General features: G+C 39.4%; 1 protein-coding gene across 2 annotated transcripts in view; it reads left to right on the forward strand.

The window, feature by feature from the left end:
• The window catches only part of LOC134533022 (ADAMTS-like protein 4), a 359,582-nt gene that overhangs the window by 161,140 nt on the left and 177,908 nt on the right, over positions 1-20,534 (forward strand). The window contains exon 1 of one of the 2 annotated variants that reach the window (XM_063370162.1): positions 17,716-18,138. The exons of the other annotated variant lie outside the window; for it this stretch is intronic. Coding sequence (XP_063226232.1) covers positions 18,094-18,138 — 45 coding nt within the window. The 5' untranslated portion in view covers positions 17,716-18,093. Of the gene's footprint in view, positions 1-17,715; positions 18,139-20,534 lie in introns of those variants that run through there. 2 annotated transcript variants of the gene reach the window in all.

Raw genomic sequence — 20,534 nt, forward strand, 5'->3', positions numbered from 1 at the left:
TCCCCCTCGTGTTCAACATTTTACGCTTCCATGACATTAATCTTGCACTTAACGCGTGAAGATCGGTACATAAATAATTCAACGACCCGCTCATGTCCTGCAGCAAACGTCCACCTACTACAGAAACTGGCAGATGAAATACCTTCCTGGAACGATAAATAAACCCCCCAATAAAATTATATTTTTTTTTTCCTAAACTACGTGCCGCAAGTTTTGAAGTGGAATATTTTAACGGTACGTGTTAAAAAAAAAAAACTTTGAATCAGCAAATTATGAACTATCCATTCTTTTCATATAGTGAAATTCGCCCCTAAACACTAAATATATATTTTTTTTAATTTTTTAAAAACCTACCACGTGATTCGAAAGAAAGATGAGCATGAATTGCATCGCAAACATTTACGTGCACGGTTGAACTCAGCAAACATTTTTTTTTTACGAAGGAAGCAATGACTGTTCGTTTCGTCATAAATCCACTCGCTACTCGCGGTTGTCATGGAGACTCTTGACGCACTCCATAGAGTCGCCCTCGCACGCAGCACGTTTGCCCGGCCCCTCCTCCCCTCGTCCTGACATCTTACAATAACTCTATGGCGTCTGTCACTCTGAGGATGACTGCAAGCGCTTAGCTCCGTTCAGGAAATTTTCCTGAGATATTTATTTACTAACCTACTACTGCGATCAGCTTATTTTCCTGAGCTGGCTGTTCGCCCGATCAAGCTAAATCCGTGCGCGTAATAAAACTCCAAAACTTATGCTAATATTAATTGTTTTATCCATAACGCTTGTTTGGTATAGGCCATATTACCTAGGTTGGTATACTTTATATGCATATAAATCATAAGTGTCAGTATTTTCTATTTTATAAATGTGGTACACTATACATAATTTTTCTACAAGTCAAAATTAATGATACACAGAAATTTTAGAAACATTATTTAGACTGCATTAAAACATGTTGATAGACACGTGTTAAATGTCATGTATTGTATCACAAATATTAGTATTTTTACTCGGCGTAGTATAAAGATCTAAATATTATTATTTAATTTAAAACATTATTTTGTACTTACGCCATTGTTGGTTGACACTTTATATCACAAAAGAATCGATGTATAAATGCAGGTTTATTACATACAGAGACCACCAGCAATGGCGTTTAGTCCAATATGATGTTTTAAATCACTATTCTCCAACTCAAGAATTAGTAATGAAAGGTCATGTTTTTTTAAGAACATTTCGTATTGTAGAACAGTAGTTAAGAGTGGATAGCTATATCAACGATATAATTTTTATCTACGATATAGTGTTAAGTAGACTATTCTAATTTCATTAGGGCAAACGTACTCATTAGCCTTCTGTTAAACTATTAGCCAATTATTTTATAGCTACGTAATTGCTTGCTCTATTTCAAGCAAAATAATTTTTTAATTAAAAATAGGTCCTTGCATATTTTGGCTAAAATTATCGTTCGTGAATCTAAAGCTGTGCCTTTTCCTTATTGCTACATGTTAGCGGTTCATTTAAGAATTGTTTACTCACTGACAGTTATATTTGTTCGGGTTCACGAGATAGATATAATGACATGGGCAAAAGGGGAATAAAACTTGACGACATTATTTTATTCTATGGATATATACCCATCCAAGGTAGAAACATATTTTTTATTAAGGGGGTAGCGTAAAGCCAGATCATAGAAGGGGTGTGATAACAAAGCTGTTGATGCACATTGAAAATATAGGTTTTTTGGTATATAAAAAAGGAATTTAAGTATCTTATAACAACTATGATAAAAAATTAAAATTTACGGTCGTTTGCCTGGCGGTAATTCGGTTTGTGTTACCTTCATTTTCACTAGCTCATGATCTATCTGGTCACCTCTAATATTTTAGGAAAAATTCAAGTTTATAAATGTCCTGCCCCTTCCCTATCCACAAATACATTCGCAAAATTTTACAAAATTTACAAAATCCTTGTATGGTTAATAAGAAGCTTCTGTGTCTTGATAAACGCCACTTTTTTCTGCAGTATGTTCTTTGAATGATCTTGCCCCTTCCCTATCCACAAATACATTCGCAAAATTTTACAAAATTTACAAAATCCTTGTATGGTTAATAAGAAGCTTCTGTGTCTTGATAAACGCCACTTTTTTCTGCAGTGTGTTCTTTGAATGATATTGCATTGGAGAAGCTCCATTTAAAAGATTTTCAAGGACACACGTCATTGCTGATTTTAACTGTATGTCATAGAGAAACCACACTAATGAACAAGAAGGATAAATAGACAAACACACAGAAAACCAGACGAAATAAGCATAATGTTAAACACGTAGACAGCACAGTCCAGATTATCGGTATTGTATCATCGTTGCGTTCGTCCGTATTTTCTGTTCTCGGTGTTGTTAGCCCGGTGTTTTTTTCTGTGCTGTGGTAAATTATTTTGTCGTCTCTCTTATTCCTTGGAAATTTCTCTGTGCTGTGTGTGTGTGTTTATTATTTTTTTTACATTAGCTGATTTGGGCTGTTTTTCTGCGAGTTTGTGCGTCCATCTTTCTTGTTCGTTCATGTGGTTCCTCTGTGACATATAGTTGAAGCAAGCAATGGCGTATGTCCTTGAAAATCTTTCTGCAATGCCGTGGATGGTTTCCTTAACAAGCACGCTTCCCTCAATACGCGGCGAGTGACGCGCCCTCCTTCCCCCTGGATGACCCAAGCTAACCTGCCGCTCATGACCGAGAACTGGACCAGGGGGGAGGTCCATGGGTCCAAACCCCTCCCTCCCGGGATTTGAAAGAATAAAAAACAAGCAAAGACAGAAAGATAAAATAACAACTAAGCTACTGTACGTTTACAGAGGGATTATTGTAATCCTTAGTGGACTAAAATAATGTATTCCCCCCCTCCCACCCTCCTCTTATACCCCTGACATGCCTCATGCACAGAAGCAGCAGGAACTGTGTTTCCAAGTAGCCTCTATTCAATGTCGGTTTGTATACGTGTGTCTGTAAGCATTACAATCTTGAGACGTGATTTTCATGTATTTAATAAAAAATTATAAAATATCTATATATGACTAGTGTTAACAAATTAATCAAACAATGGACTTATGAACAAAGAATTAAAAAACTATTAAATGAAAACCTACGCATAAAATGTTCAGTTTTAGCATTCTCGAGAAAAATCATTACTTAAATTTCTACGTGTTAACTTCGGAGTTCTGAAAAGTCTACTGTACTTCCTGAGATTTTAATGTAACAATATTATTTTGAAATTCATAAAATCCTGGCTCCGGCCCCTGTCACTGTGATGTGCCGCGCACAGACGGCACAAAACATAGTAATCGAATACTAGTAACTTAGCGAATGAACACTTCGAAACGTAGCGTCGACTAAGAAATAGGTGTACGTGAGAGGTTTGCAAAGCGAAGTTCACTCATGCAAATTCTGTTAGCTTTCTCAATTCGTCACTTGCTTAGCTCTGGAGGAATCTACGAAGGTTAGTGGTACGGAAAAAAAAGACTCTGAAACGTTGGTACATGTGAATACTTACGACTTAAGCTTGCCACTCTTAAATAATATAAATCCTTTACAATTTCAGAGATTCAAAGGAAATCTTCGTTCTGAATGCATCTTTTTTTAAAACTAGTAACTTCTAAAGCTATTCATAAAGCAGTTAACCGCGTATAAAGAGGGCTGTACTTGTAGATAATTTGCATATTCGAGTAGTGTAATTATTGCTTCCTTGTTTACTCATTCCATTCCGTAATATGTTCAATTAATATTTAGCAAATTCACAGTTACCCTCTTTATGGAAATTAGCTTAAAAATAATTGGTGACGTTCAATGTGAAGTTTTGCGCTTACTTTATTAGACTTTAAAAACAAAGCTTCTGAAAACATTAATCAAGACATTCTCTGAGAAAAATTAAAATATAATTTTAATTTATCTGCGAATGACGCTGCGTGGTTCACATCATTCTTGTCCAGCAGATTCCAGTGTGTTAAATATGGCAATTCATTGTCCACCTGGTCTCTTGTCAGGTTTTGTGTTCCACTCTGCACACTTTTGTTTTCCTTACATATTAATGATCTTCCTTTATCCATTCAGCACGGTCGACACCACTTATATGCCGATGATTTACAAGTTTACATGTCTTTTCCACCTTATGATTTAATTAATGGTGTAAGATAGTTAAATACGGACCTTGATGGTATCTTTAAATGGTCGATAAATAACGGTTTGCGAATTAACACTTGGCAGTCCTTGGGAATAAAGCTATGCCGTCTGTAATAAATTCACATATAATTCCTGATATAATTTTACATAAATAAATTTCGATATGTTACCAACAGTAAAAACTTTGGCATTACATTTACTAGTTAGCTCGATTGGTCTCAGCATATAATGTAGGCATTTGGTACTTTGCATGGCCTAAAAGTCTAAAAAAGAACTGCTACCCAGCTGTGCTAAAATAATTCTAATTCAGTTTTTTTATATTCCCGATTTTAATTACTTGGTTACAGTTTATAGAGATTTAAACGAGTATCAGTTCAAAACTTTACACCGTGTTCAGAACACGTGTGTCTGTTTTATTTATAAAGAGCATAGTAGTAGTATAGTTATGCCAGTCCGGCGCCAGGGTCCAGGGTGTGGTGCCTGTGGTGTTGACCGCCATCTTGGATTGTGACGTCAAGGCGGCCATCTTGGATGAGTGCGACCTTGACCCTTGACCTTGAATTTGAGCTTTAAAACTTGTCAAAATTTTCCAAAAGTTTCCAAAATTTACCCAAAACTCCTCAAAAATTCGCCAAAATTTCCTTTTATTTTTAGAAAAAATTCTGCCAAAAAATCTTAAAAATTTTGATAATTCAAAAATTAGGATTTCGAAAAACCTCTAACGTCTTTTTGCCTTAGAAATATGTGGTTGAATGTGTGTAAATATGGGTTAAATATTATAAGAATTTGTATTAATTAGTATTTTTAGAATAGTTTATATTTTTTGTAAGTTTAAAAAATATATTTTAACACAAGTTATACTGTAGTTAAAATTATAGTATTAGGTAAATTAAAATTTTTATTTTGTCCTTTCTTAAAAATAAGTTTGCAATAATGTAAATTATTTTTATTTTTTAAATATCGCAGAGGCTACGTTAAATGAATTTTAGCATCTTCTATGATTTTAAATATAGTTTTTTAATACTCGCCAGTAATTTTTAGTAGTTTGTACTGTATTTGTATTTTTTTTTTAATTTCTTGGTTAATTTTTTTCTATAGGTTAACTTAGTTTTGTAAGGTTTATTTTAGTAACAATTTCTATCAACTTTGTAAAACACTAACGTGGTAAAGTGGGGAAACAAGGTGGCAAGCCTGAACTGCGCCACGTAAAATAAGTCTATGAAATGAAATGAAATGTCCCTCCTCCCGACCTAGTCGGACCGGCTCGGGAACGACACAGCCGCGTTCGGATTCGAGTCACGCGTGACGCATCGTGGACGGCGCGCGCGTCTCCGTGCAAGAACCGCCCTCAGCGCGTGGCTGGCTGCGCCAAGTCATGCATAAACATCCCGGCGAATCGCCGCGCGACCCACAATTTCGTGGCGGGCGATTGGTGGTTTGTCGGCTCGCCGCGAGTGCTTCGCTCCGTTCCATCTCTTTACGAAAACTAACAACGCTGCTCGCAGGACTCAACATCCACGCAGAGTGGCCCTTCTTTCCTCGTGACGAACAAACAAAAACAATTCTTAGCCATTATTTTGTTCAGATTTAACTAATCCAACAAATAATAAACAATCATATGAAATAATGATGGCAAATGCTAGTAAACTGTTTCTTTAATATTTTGGTTCATTTGAACATCAATAATTCTTCGTATTTTTACAATAATGTGGCCTGTAAGATAATTTTATATTAGTAGAAATATTATCTTACTTTCATGAAGCTTACCTTCACCGTAAATAAACTTTTCAAAAAAATGTTAATAAACATTACTTAGGATTTGCTCATATTAAAAAAAACTTTTTTTATGTTTGACGCAAAATAAAAGTAAAACGTTTGTTGAAGCAAGGAAAGCAGTTTTATTTTAGTGCGGCCTTGTAAATTCGTGTTATTCGGGACGAAACAGAGGGTAAGCGCGTGAGCAGTGTTATTTTAGTGCGTGGTCTATACTTGATTATTCAAAGCTCTGTGTGACACGGGAAATCGGAAGTGACTACCTTTTAGTTACTACGTGAAATTATTGGTACCTACGCTTGTCTAAAAGTACTTGCAGTCGCCTGATCGAACAACAGTAACGTGCGCTCAGATGAAGTAAAGGTGGGGAATTTTTTGAAAATTTTCGCAGGAAAGCTCCCGCTTTACCTCAACTTTATTTCCATTCTGCTTTAAGGTGCGCTGGTAGCCAAAACCTAGAGAAAACCCCCTTTCTTTGCTTTGTTTATGTAGTTTTGATTTCTCCAACTAACTTCTTTCAACTATATTTTCAACCCCTATTTGTGCCTTTCTTCCTCCGTTATTAAAATGTTTCTCCGCACACACAGCACATTCTCCCAACCACTTGTCACGTCCCGTAGAGTGAGTGAGTCGACACCCACATCTCCCGCGCGGCTCCAGCTCTCGCAGGCGTCGAAATGACGGGCCCGGGGGAGGGGGGGGGAGGAGTTTATGCTGGAAGCCGACGACTCGATGCGATGACAGATGGCGAAGCGGTGAGCAAGCCGCCCACCGCCCCCCCCCCCCTGAGGATTATTTTTGAAGTGTGACCTCCCCTGCGACCGCCGGCCTGATAGCCTGAGTCACACGGACCGAGTCATCCGCCGTGGCGACGGGAGTGTTCCAGAGCCGGGCGGCCGCCACATCTCCCAGGAGGAGCGGAGACCCTCGTCCGAGGGCACCCGCTCCTGCGGACTTCCGCGCTCAAGACGCGAGGCAGGGACGGCCATACCTACGACAACCGGCATACCCTCGGCTTATAGCGGCGACAGGATAGAATTCACAACACCAAGGCCGTATCCAGTTCAAAACGTTAATATATATATATATATATATATGTTCGGTAGAGACCGGAAAAATTCGCGAATTCATTTCGCAATAGTCTAAAACACAAATAGTTATACCTCTCGGTGCTGCCTCTGCTATTGGCTCAAAAACTCACCTGGATGACTCTGGGCCAATGAGAAACACCCGACCAAAGCTTTATCGTATCACAGGCTGCTACGTTGGGACGTCTCACAAGACAGCAGCCAATGAGTGGGTGACATTTTGACCGAGTGTACGCAGAACTATGGAGTTCATCCTGCAAGACATTGAACCCGCGAATTTTTCCGGTCCCTGATATTCGGGGGGGGGGGGGGGGGGGGGGGGGGAGTTTATGTGGTGTTTTTTTTTTTAAATTCAAACTTTTTTTCAAGTTTGTGAGGAGCACACAGACAAAAAAAATATTTCTTTACTTTTACAAAAGATTCATTTGAAAACCAGTTGCCAAGAAATAAGTTCTTAATACTACAAGAAATATATAGTAACATTGTACAACACATGGCTACAGTTATTTTCGCATATAGGAAATACTTTGTTTTGTTTTAGATAGTTGGCGCATAATTTAGTATATTTTAATTTATGTTTTATTCAAGCATATTTTAAAAACCCGTGGAAAAGAAAATCTCATATTCAATAAGTGGACTTAATTTTTTTTTACTAGTGTGCGCAGTTAATAAAGGAAAGCTATTAAGGGAACGGTTTACAAATAACTTTAACTATTGGAGATAATGAGACAACACAAAGTATAAATGCCCGGGTAATAATCTGAACCCAGTGTTATAACGAACACTATTTTTTTAAAGATAAGTACAGTTGTCTTTATATAAATGTTAAAATGTACAGATATATGTTATGTTACACGACTTTCTTCTATATTTACAAACAAATTTACAGTTTGGTTACAAATATTTTTATTAAAGCTCCTTGTGTTATTTATTTTTTCCACTTCGGAATTTGGGGGTGTTAGAAAATTATCCCCCTTCCCCCCAAACAATTACCTTCACCTTTTTTCTTCTCTGGATACGTCCATGTACAATCCTATGTACACTGTACAATTATTTGCTTTTCTTTTGAACGATTATTTATCGCGTAAGTATTATGCACCAATCACCAAAGCAGAAATAAATCTATGCGTGTATTCAATCCCTTGTAGCCAGATTAATCCGCGAAATTCCAGGTCTCTAGGCATAACTTCGAATTTTAAGTAGCAATCTGTTATTGTCGTTGCTACCAAATAATCTGTGTGAAATATTCATTTTAATGTTTACAAGTTGTGATCAGGAATGGTTACAGAATATTTGATAATTTATTCTTGCATTAAACATTTTTAAATGAGATAACTGGAAATTATGCTATTCGATGTTATTAAAATAAAAAGAATTCACAGTATACTAGGTAACAAATGACCGCTAAACACCTACTCATACTTGCTATATTTCATGACAGCGATAATTGCAATATACGGGAAAAGCAGCAACTTTTCATTGTGCTGCTTAACAATAACTGCTATTTTCGATGTCTCCTGACATGTTGCTTACTGCAACTTTAAAAGGTTTCTCGCTTGCCAAAGACAGCGTGAATACTGGGTCGCTTTTGGCGAAGGTACTGTACAATGAAAGCTAAATCTATATTTAAATAAAAAAATAAAAAGTCAAATTGAAGTATTTTGACAGTTATTGTAAGTAATATTATTTACACTAAAAATAATAAGGAAAAGTTTCAAATTTAAAAATTTAAATTGAAACAAAAAAAGTGCATTTTATTTGTACTGCATAAGCAGGTACACCTATGTTTTGCTGAAAAATTGGACTGCTTGCTAGACTTCAAAACAGTGCGTTGATTTTACGGTCAACTTGTTTTTGCTATTGGCTGTGGACGGTAAGAAGTACTTCCTCGCATTTTATTGGTCCAGTGGCGATGCGGTTCTTGTACCTACTTCTGGACGATCGTGATTTGCCACACAGCACGAATAATCGAAATAGTTTTGAAAAATACCTTAACGCGAAAATTGTATCTAAGTTTGCAGTTTTCGTTGTGTGAAATAAGCTTTGACCCCCCTTTATTTTTTTAAAATTATTTGATGTACCTTTCTCTGAACTGTTGTGAAAGAATACATCTTAGTGCTTTTCTGTGTGATCTGCGTGAGAGATGCCTATTCATAATTTGGTGGTATTTAAAGTGCAGTTGGTAAGGACTGGAAACATTCCCGTATTCATTGGCTGTCAAATGAGCATCAATTAGGTAATTTTATTCCGTGATTATCTGTCAATTGGATAGTTTTAGAGGGAAGCCGATATTCTATAGTGACTGAGTTGGACGTGTTTCGACCAAAGTTTTCCACTGGTCTGATACTGACCAAGAGAACCATGGAAAGTGATAAAAAATAATCTGTCAAATTTTGGAAGCAGTTAAATCATGGAGCATTAAGTTTAAATTTCTGCAAACGAACCAACGAAGTTTCCTTATCTCTACGTTATAATTTGGTAGCAGTCTAGACTAAACATATTTGCACACTTAACTTATTTTTGTCATTAGATTACAAGTTACTTGACATGTAACAAAATACAATGACAAAAAATCTTTGAAAAAAATAATGTGTGACTTGGAGAGAAATTGAAATTAGGCAGCACCAAATGAACACGTGACATTGATTTGATTATGTACATGTTTATGTAGTCTAAGAAGTAAACAGATAAAAAAAACGAGGAAAATTGCTGATTTCCGCTAATATCCACGACGAGAAAGTAGTGCACTGGCTTTGTTAGATTTCAACCGCGCTCGAAATTTATGGAATATGTTTCCTGGGAGTCGACCCGAACGCAGCAGAACAAGGCGGGCAGTCTAACCGTGAACTCTCGGGGGCTTTCGGGACTCCGCCTGTGTCGTTCCGTGCAGTCAACTCAGGAAGCGGCCGCGGTGAGAAAGACGTAAGCAAAAAGGTGCGAATTGTCACACTCTCTCTATGTGCAAAGCAGCTTGGCTGTACGTCGTGTGTCAGTAGGGATTGTATTGTAAACAGTGGGAAGTCTCACCGATGAGATGGTACCTACTCGATTCCACGAACTGTAACCGGAAATCCAAAGGACCTGAACCACGAGATTTCTTCCTCGATAAAGAAAAGTTACACGAGAAAGCTTTCACTTGTCATATATATCAAGCCAATCGTTTGGTACTTCAAACTAAAGAAGTAGTTACTGACTTGTTTAAGTAGTTAAACTCAGCATTGTTTTTAAGAGTAGCAAGCACACGTTGTACTTTTACAATAATTATTACTCAATTATGATTAAAAGGAAGGGAAGAGCTGGAGGTTTATATCAATGCACAAATGTGTGCCCCACGTAATTTAGTGGCATTACTATAGAGCGTCCCACTCTTAGATTGAAGTGTGGAAGTAAAGGGGCACTTTCTGTCTCTCTCATTTTAACACACGCCGACTGCCGTAAGGGCTGTTATTTTTATTCTGCCTGCGCTGTTGCAAATTAACATGTGGCTTTGAAACTCAATGTATTGATATTGTTTATTAATTATTTATCAAGCGAAAATTGAAATTTTTGTACGAATTCATATGAATGATCGTGAGCGAATTGTTAAACGCTCCTCGTGAGCTCAGAATTCCAAAGGAGTACGTTCCTCTGAATTCCTTCGTAGCGTGTTGGAGATCTGGCAACAGCACGCGCCATAAGCCGTGTACTGCAATCTAAGCGTGAGACGGTCTGTAACCTTAGCATCTCCGGCGACTCAGCGTTGGTGGTGCGGAAACTTCACCCCCGACAACGACCGGGACGGTGAGGGGAGGAGGAGAAGTTTTTTTTTTTTTTGGTGGCCATTGCCACCCGTGGCAGTTCGTGGGCGTGTTTGAAGAGACGCCCGCGGCGCGGGTGGTAACTGCCACCTCCCCTCGCCGCTACCACCCACCTCGTCCGGGACCTCGGAGGAGCGGCGTGTTTGCAATTTCCCGCGAAAAGCGACTGCCTCCCACTAACAGAGGCATTCCTGGGCTGCGCCCGTCTATTCCCGGAGTGTTTGGTGGGACCCGCGGGTTTTAGGGACTTCCTGCCGCGGGACGACTTTGGCTTGCTTTGCTGACGTTAGACCTCCTGGAAATTAAAAAAAAAAAAAAAATGAGACTATAGAAGCTGGGGCGTAGTTACCGCCCAGGCGTGAAAACGCCAAAATAATGTATAAAGAAATACCATTTTATAATAAAATGCGGTCTTTTAATATTATATACGTACTAGCGACCCGTCCCGGCTTCGGATGGATGCGATCTACTAAAGTGGCGTCATTTAGATTTAATAAAGAAGTACTCGCATGTGCCAAATTCTCGTAAGTGTCATGTATTTAGAAAAAAAAAAAGATGTATCTACTAATGTGAGTTAACCATAATTATTTTGTTGCGCGTAATTTTTCAATCCGTGCTATATCTATATTCAATATATTCATTTCAAACATATGGCATAAGGTCAGTTCTGATCTAAATTAAATGCCTAAGGTAACTAACATATTTTTGTGTGAGGATTAATTCTATGTCGGTCAAAATGACTTCACAAATTAATCAATATTTTTGTACCAATTTTTAAAGATTAATAATGATTCCTGTGCGTCAGCCTTTGAATATAGACACACTCTCTCGCGGTCTTTCCTGTAGGCCTTTTTAAGACAATTTATCGATATTTATCTACTATATTAAAATTAATACTAATGTATTATGCACATAAACCTTCCGGAAGAAATTCCTTAAATTATGGTGTAAACCACATCAAAATCCACTGTTCAGTTTAGAAGAAGTAAGCAAACAGACAGACAGGCGTGGATAGCTACTTTGTTTTGTACTATCAGAGAAGACATATAAGCTCATGCACCAGTGTACAGGCAGAAAAGTCTCGCACTGCTTAATGCAACATGAAGACGGACAAACTCTCTCTCTTTTTATTAATACAGATCACTTGCTTGTTATCTGTGCTTATTTTATGACCTTTAACCAAATGCCAAAACTAGAATTTTCGTGGGCCTTATACTGTCCGTCGCTCGATCATGTGAACCTTTGTCACGTTAGACTCTTAAGGCTTATGTCGTTCAAAATAATCCTTAATGCGTTTCGTAACCTGTTTACGGTAAAACACCTTTCGTCACTAGTTACAAAACTTCTAAAAATTTGTTTTAGAAAGCGATTGGAATAACTTGAAGATACTAAATGATCGCATTTTCTCGCTGATGCTTTAAAGTTAAATGTGTAAGTTTTTGACGTGACAACGTTTAATAAATCGATGAACGCTGGCTGCAAGCACGAAAAAGTGTCCCGTTACGCATATTTTCCCGTTACGCTGTGTCCCGTTACGCTCAATGTACGCTTGCGCCGCATCTATCTCTCTTCCACTCGATTGGAACAACCATCGATTTGACTTTTTCGAGGCACGTTAAACTTGAAACACACCCATTCGTTTCCTACTTTTCCTATCATCGTCCTATCCTTAACAGAATAACACAGATTGGAAGAAGTTAAATAGCAAACAAGTATAAAAGTTATAGTTAAAATAATCTCTTCGTTAAAGTAATAAACATATTTGAATTAATGAGTGCAAATAAAAGTAAATTTATCAATTAAATTGTAGATTTCATTTCACTCCTTCTTTTTATCCATACAAAATAGTGATAATTCAATAAAAATGATTCAATTTTATTCATAAACGTATGCAATCATTTCATCAATGTTTTGTTATGACGTCACGTTAAACTATCGTCCGTAAACCGACTTTACAGACAACCAATTTTTTTTTCTTTAGGCCTACAAATGCTCCAGCACTATAGTTTTTTAGTCATAGCTATTTCCTAGCTTTGTCCACACCAGTGAGTGACATGTGTTCACGAGGGCTATGGGGATACTTCACTATGAGCTTCTCCTCAGCATGCCAGAAAAAAAATACTCGCATAATCTGTCCGTCACGCAGCACGTGACACGTCAACTTAAACACGAGAGACGGCGTGCCGAGCCGTGTGGACGGGCCTTAAGGGCTCAGCTGCCTAATACGACACACGGGACAAAATAAACGTCACGGAGATAATAATTGTGCGTAAGCCCCTAGAGACGTGAAGGTACTTTACCAGTCGTGGAAGCGGCATGTGCCGTCACAACACCACAACCGCTCCAAGAATTACATCTACTTAGTCCGGCTTTCTTCCCGCTAAGCTATCAGGTTCAACTTTACTTAGGGAAAATAGTTTCCAACCTGTTAGTTGGACTCCAATGTAAACTTTAGAAAATAACGATTACCTGTAACTGCGATGCACTGGTGTCTAGAACATATTAGCATGTAAACAATATATATATATTTCATAAATAATGCTTCTTTAATGGCCATATACACAGTTGCAAACAAAAAGAAAATCATGCACGGATACTTGTACACGGAAGAAAAAAAAACCAACCGACATTAATAAAAAAAATTTGGCGTTCATGGTCCATACTCATTATTCCAGAACGGAAAGTTTCGCTCGTAATTCCAACTCGTCCCCTCCCCCTCATTCAAAAGTGTCCATGGGATGGTATAGGGAAACAATGCATATAGAATTGGAATAGTTCTCCGAAGTTTGGGGCTACGAAAAAGAAAAATTCTGGAATTGAATTTGACTTATGTCCGAGGCTTTTGGGCAATATCTAACCCTTGCAAGGGGGGATGGGGGGGTCCAAGCCCCTTTTTAGCAGCAGATATATTAAGGATAGTGGCGGTGTTTGTCTTCTACGAGCGTTGTTCGCGCTGCGATGCCTCTGCACGCGGTAACTTCCCCTGGTGTGACATAAAATTGTGACAACAGTAACAGTACGATAAACACAACAGTCATACTAACCTAACATTGACGAATAAATGCGGGTTTTTAAGTTTATTCGGCCATCATACCCACCATAGATTCTCTAATCGCGAAGTGGAGGTATATAAAAGTATTTGTGGGAAGTTGAGAATATGAAGTTCGTCTCTCTTAGGGAATCCCACACATACTCAACGTGAACTCATATTTGGAGAACTCACTCGTTACTTGTGTGTTATATATCTTTATTTTTTAAGATATAATTCCAGGATATATTTTTGCCAAAACATGCGTTGTCATCGTTGAAAATAAACTCTTAACACGTGTTTACTTTAGGTCCTCGATTCTCCTCTCCAATCCTTGAGGAAAAACTGTACCTCAACGAATACGTGAGGCTCTGTACACTGTTAGAAATTGCATTAAATTTTTATTTCAACTGATAAACGAAGAGTTCTTGGTAGTTCCAGAATGTCTATCTTCGTAGCCAACTTTCGAGTTTTTCTTTGTAAACAGGGTGATGTTATTTTTGTAGATTTAATAAAGTTTTAAACGTTGGGTAACACATTACAATGATATCTTATGGGTCAGTGTTAAAAGTAAGTAAATTATTTTCTAGTGAATTTACTAAGATACCGGGATAATTTGTAACCAGTGTGCTTCATAAACTCAAGGTCAAAATTTTTAACAGTGTACGCACACAAAAACAAATTGCTCGAAATATATACATTCTACAAATTCCCGCATTTGAGGTTGTATCGGAATATTCGATCACTCCAAATTGTAGTGCGACGTAAAACGTCTATGAACTGAACCTTACCTCCTCATGTTTCAAGGAATCCTCAAGTCTAGACGGACTGATTTCACTTAACTCCACAACCCATTGATGCCTGGCTGGGCGACAGGTCACTTCAGTGTGTTATGGCCCTAATTTGTGAGCTACTGCACTGCTTTACCACTGAGTTATTTACACTGTATTTTTTTTTGTGAATGGAACACAAGTATTTATGTAAAATTACATATATATGAAAATATTTACATTTACACGGGAAAAACTTTCACTATGAAATACTGTTCGTAGTAATACTGAGTTTGGATTCTTTCCCGAGTATTTATGCCTTGTGTTGTCCTAGCACCTCCAATAGTTAAAGTTATTTGTAAACCGTTCCCTGAATAGTATCCAGTATTAAGAGCACACGTTAATAAGTATAATAAAATAAAATTCCCAATTTTTAATATTCCATTTTCTTGTCGTGATTTAAAAAATTTATGATTGAATGAAACATCAATTGCAATATAATATTGTGAGTCATGTTTCGTAAGAAATACTAGTATTATTTCAAAAAAAGAATTTTATGTATACGCAAAAATTACCACAGCCATGCTTTGAACAAAGTTACAATAACTTTCTTGTAGTATTACAAACTATTTCTTGGCAACTGTTTTTCAAAGGAGGCTTTAGTGAAAGTACAAAGTTTTTTTGAGTATCTGTGCAATTATTCAGTTTTAAAAAATTTTTGTATTGGTAATTGCGTTAAACGAACATATTTAATACCTATTTCGCTATTTTATTTTGAAAAACTTATAACTGAAGACTGGAAAAATTCACGAATTCGTTTCGAAATATGCTGGAATTAAGATACGTCTACCCTTATGCCACGTCTTGGCACTCAAAGCCTATCAAGAACCCTTGTCAAATCAAGTATCGAACCACACAGCGAGTCAGTAGCCAATGAGCATGTGGCATACGCACGAGTATGTGGATTGTGGAGTCTACCCTAGAGGTCATAGAAATCGCGAATTTTTCTAATCACTTCTTATAACTAGGGGCATGCATATTTCGCGAAAAGATTCCGAGCCTAGCTGAAAGTTAATACACTGTAGCATCATCTGCGTTTTGTTAATGGGTTAGTTTTTCTCAGGTACATCTCGATATTGTCACCACACCAATCACAGTAATTAGGCGCGGTAGCAAAAGCGTCCGGGGTGGCTCGGTCGAATATGGCAGCGACTTCTGTCGCAGACTGCCACCAATCACAAGAAAGGAACTGCTGGTGCGGTTATACCTTGTTGCAGTCTAATAGGCGGTCAGAATTACTTTCGCAAAAAATGCCTGCCTCTACTTATAACTAGAGACCCGGAAAATTCGCGGGTTCGATGACCTCCTGGATAGACTCCAATATCCTCTACACACTCGGGCAAATGCCAACTGTTAATTGGTTGCTGACTTGTGAGTCGTCTCGACTGGGTGACCTGTGATTTGACACTTCTATGAGTGAGGGTCTCTAATTGGCCCTCAGTCCTCCAGATTAACAGTGAACCAATGACAGAAGCAGCACTAAGGTATAATTATTTGAATTTTAGCGTAACACGAAATGAACCCGCGAATTTTCCGGGTCTCTACTTATAACTAGGGCCATGCATATTTCGCAAAAAGATTCCGAGACTAGCTGAAAGTTAAAAAACTGTAGCATCGTCGGTGTTTCGTGATTGGGTGAGTTTCTTTCAGGAACATGACGATTGTTAAAACACCAATCACAGTAATTCATTGCGGAAGCAAATGCGTCCTGAGTGACTCAGCCAAATAAGGCAACTACTTCTCTCGCAGACGGCCGCCAATCACAAGGAAGAAACCGCTGGTGCGCGTATACTTTGTTGCAGTCTAATGGGCGTTTAGATTTATTCGCGAAAAAATTCCTGCCCCTACTTACAACACGCTTCTGGGTTGAGGCCGCGTCCTTGTGGACGATGATTGGCACGACGTTTCGGCGCACCTTGTTCCAGCCGGGTTCAAGGACGATCAACAATGGCTGTAACAAGGCTGGAGCTTCGGGCGAATCATCATTCACAGAGACGAGGCCTCAACGCGGAAGTAAAAAAAGTAGTCAGCGACTGGCCCACGAAGGCTTGCGATCTACCTATATCTATATCCCAACGGTTTTTTTTTTCACAGTATAGGTTTCTTATTTAAGCAATTGCAAGCCCACGGACTTCACTTGCAGGGCCTGCCTAGTCTGAGGTTTATTTAGAATGGGTTGGGATGATAAGTGCGATGCTCGCTGGTGCTTCTAAATGCGGTAACGCCTCTAAGCGCAGGCTTCTCGTCGTGCGTAGGACAGCTATGAAATTTAAGCGGCAACCGTAACATCATAATGCGAATAATTGAATATTATGGTGTAATTAAAGTCCTTAAAGTGCTTTTAAGAATATCTGTCGGATGTTTCATACAAAAACACTATTTTTTTTTTAAAACACGCGTTTTAAGCCATTTTCGCTCTCTTAAAAAAATACTGTTTAAAAAAACCAAATCCTGAAACGGAACTATTAATTCCCCCTCAGCGCATTGGTTAATGTTTTTTCGTAACCAGACATCACACGTAAATATAGGAGAAAATTTTTAATTACGTGGTTTCTTCTGAAACTTGGCGTACAGAGTTTCCAGATAGGCGGGGTCCTTAAAATATGCCCGTGCTAACGGTGGTCATAATGCCTTTATTCTTTCCACGATTTCCGCAGTCGCGTGCGACCAGCACGTTGTTCATTCCGATATATATATACATAGGTGTGTGTGTGTGCCTGGGAACGGAAGCCAGGACGTAACGGCAGCGGCCTGACGTACAGTCCCGCGGCGGTCGCCAGCACAGCAGAAGGGGAGGCGCGAGAGGTTATGAAGAGACGTTCCGATCCCGGAGGACTCGACCAACTGCACACACATGTTCGATAAAGCGTCCCGCATCGCGCGCGGGGAAGGGGAGGTAATGATAGCGCGGAATGAGGTAGGTGGAGGAGGGGGAAAGGGGGAAAGGGGGGGGGGGTAGGGCACAGGGGAGGGGAGAGGCGCCGTGTCACTGCGCCGGCGCGCCGCCCGCGGTCCAGCAGCGACGCCGCGCCACCTGGCCGCGCGCAGTCTTCCGCCGACCAGCGTCGACGTCGGGTCGAGGTCTTCTCCCGCGCCGTCCGTCCAACCGCCGGGCGGAGAACCCACGACCGTCTCGCCCCCTTCGCTGCACTATCCCTCTCCGCCGGACCCGCGGCAGGCGATTGGCCCTCGTCGAGATCTCCGGAGGAGGAGGGGTGGCAGAGAGAGAGAGAGAGAGAGAGAGGGAAAAGGTGTTCCTAGCTGCCCCCCCCCCCCCCTGAGGGACCCGCCGATACACACCCACTCATTTTCATAAAGTGTCGCGGGCGGACGGGCGCCGGGGCACTTGCGTGCGGAGCGCGTCGAGGTTCGCGTCGGGCCAGCTCGGACACCCCGGGGAGACATGGCGAGATGGTGCGGCCTCGTGGCGGGGCTGCTGTGCCTGCTGGTGAGTACCGCTGCTGCGCCGCCGCTCACCCTTCGCCGAGTTCGCCCGCGGACTCTTCTTGCAAGCATCCGCCCTACCCTGCCTTGTTACGACCACGGCACAGCTACTTGATCGTTGAAATGCATTTTGTTACCACGTTTAACTTTTCAGTGTGCTTTGGATCTCCGAGACGTCATCATTTTCCATATCTATATTATGTTTAACTTTAATGACCCTTCTTTCTTCCGAACACATGCTGTATAATTTAGTACTTACTTGTTGAAGTACTTGCTTCACCAGGTAAACCTAACTCAGCGTCAGTTAGTCTGAGTTTACTGTAATTTTCCTATGTTGTGTTTATTTGATAGGTTTTTTTATTTTATTTCTGTGGCTACGTTTCTTTCGTTCTTGTGTCCACCCGCGGGGCTCTCACAGCTCATTGGTGTGACTGCAGGCCCCCGCTGTCTCGTCGCGCGCGCAGAGCGAATCGCGGTGAGCTGAAGGCCGCCGCGTGTTTCCTATTGTCTCGTTCGGTATCTAGAGCTCTTAAGTGCCTCGAGTGTTCACGAGGGACGCCGCCGGCTGTTCTCCCGCGTCACAGGACGCGTCGCGCGCCGGGGAACGACTGCTGCTGCGTCGGTGGTCGGTCACTCTCGCTCGCTCGTCCCGTGGATGTCGCGACCAGTTGTTTCACGCGCAATTTTTTTTTTCATGCCATTATTGTTTGATATTCGTGTGAAACTCTTATTTGAAAACAATATAAATATAAATGGAATTATTACTTTTACGTTTCTCTCTGCCATGGTCGCTTGAATTTGATTTAATTTTTTTTAATGATTTACAACGAATTTTATGAATTAAGTTTGTAAATAAATAAAATTATTGTAAGATCTCGCATTAGTTTACATGATTTTCACTGACACCTCCACAAAAGTTGTAAATTTTTCGTAGTCACCTACGAATATAGTGATAAAATTTAGCCTATTAGACTAATTAACTGGAAGGTGAAGAAAAAAACGAACATCAGTTTCGGCTCTGGGACATCATTGTTTTGGTTAGTTTGAGAGATTCGCTATCATTCGCTTCGGCTCGGATTAAACGTCTCACTGTATGAACACCACAGTCAAAATACGTCGAGAGTATCATATTAACATTTTATCATGAATTTTGTTGTGCAGGAGCCAGGTAGATGTTGAGTCACGTGATTATTGGATAATAACACTCTTATCTAGCCCAGAGAAATCCACAAAAGAAAAATAAGGCTCTCTATTGATAATAACTCAGGAAATATAATTTTTTCATTTAGTAGAGCTATGTATACTTTCTCATTTTTTAAATCAGGCCTGTTCCTGCCACTTTAAGTAATGAGTTTGTCCCCTTGTCGTATGTCTATAGGGAAAGAGTGGTGGTGTCTGTCTCTTCAAAAACTCCTCAAAACCAGTGTGTTATGTACGTCTGTGTGATTTATAAAGAACCACAATACGCACGAAGGAAATTATAATTAATCGTTATTATTAATTAATTAATCTTTATTAATTAATTGTAATACCAAGTGATCCTTAAATCATTAAAAACTTTTATTTTTAAGGTTAGTTAAATTTCCAAATCACCCACCCGCAGAAAAAAAAATTACAAGTAATATAAATCTGAATGAATTTTGGTATTCTTAGTTGAAGCCTAACTAGCCCGTTGCACTCAAAAGACAATGAGCGAATTTGTGCGCTAAAGATATAAAAAATCTTCAAAATGAGTGGATAATTAAAAAAAAAAAATCAACTCCAGCCCTGGTGTCGGTTTCAAACGATGTTCGAGCCCACGTTCCCTAAGGTGCGAGACAGGATTGTTTGATCAGAATGTCAGACGGGAAAAAAAGAAGAAAAAAATGTTGTGTTCGATTTACAAGACGGCTGTGAATCTACGCACAAGAGTGCTTGTTCTACTAATGACCTCTCGTATGAAACTGCGGATTCATTTTCGCCATGTTAAAGTAAATTAAACATATTAAATGTACTCACTATAGTGTGTATGGAACGACCCTTTTTGGTCATACCTTTATATTTTTGTAGCTTAATAAGAGAATCATTAGCAGTGCCTAATATAGAATGTTTTAATTTTTAGGCAACGAATACCTGTAAGTCTGCATAAAAAACACAAATCACCAAGTTGTGATTACGTCAGAGTAACGAATGCTTGTAAGCACCCTTGTGACGATCAAGCGTCCTAGACGGACTTAAACCTTCCGTTGCCCGTGTGAGAGTTGACGCTTTCAGTTCTCGATAACCTGCGCTCGGCTTTCATCTGGGATTCAAGCGGTTCGGTGATCGTATCGCCACCAATGTGGTTCAGGTTCGATGGTGACAGGCACAAAACATGGATTTATATTTGGATCTGTGTAGTAAGCGACCCTTCTCTTCGGC

The sequence above is a fragment of the Bacillus rossius genome, chromosome 6 (genome assembly GCF_032445375.1).
Source record: "Bacillus rossius redtenbacheri isolate Brsri chromosome 6, Brsri_v3, whole genome shotgun sequence".
Classification (NCBI taxonomy): domain Eukaryota; kingdom Metazoa; phylum Arthropoda; class Insecta; order Phasmatodea; family Bacillidae; genus Bacillus; species Bacillus rossius.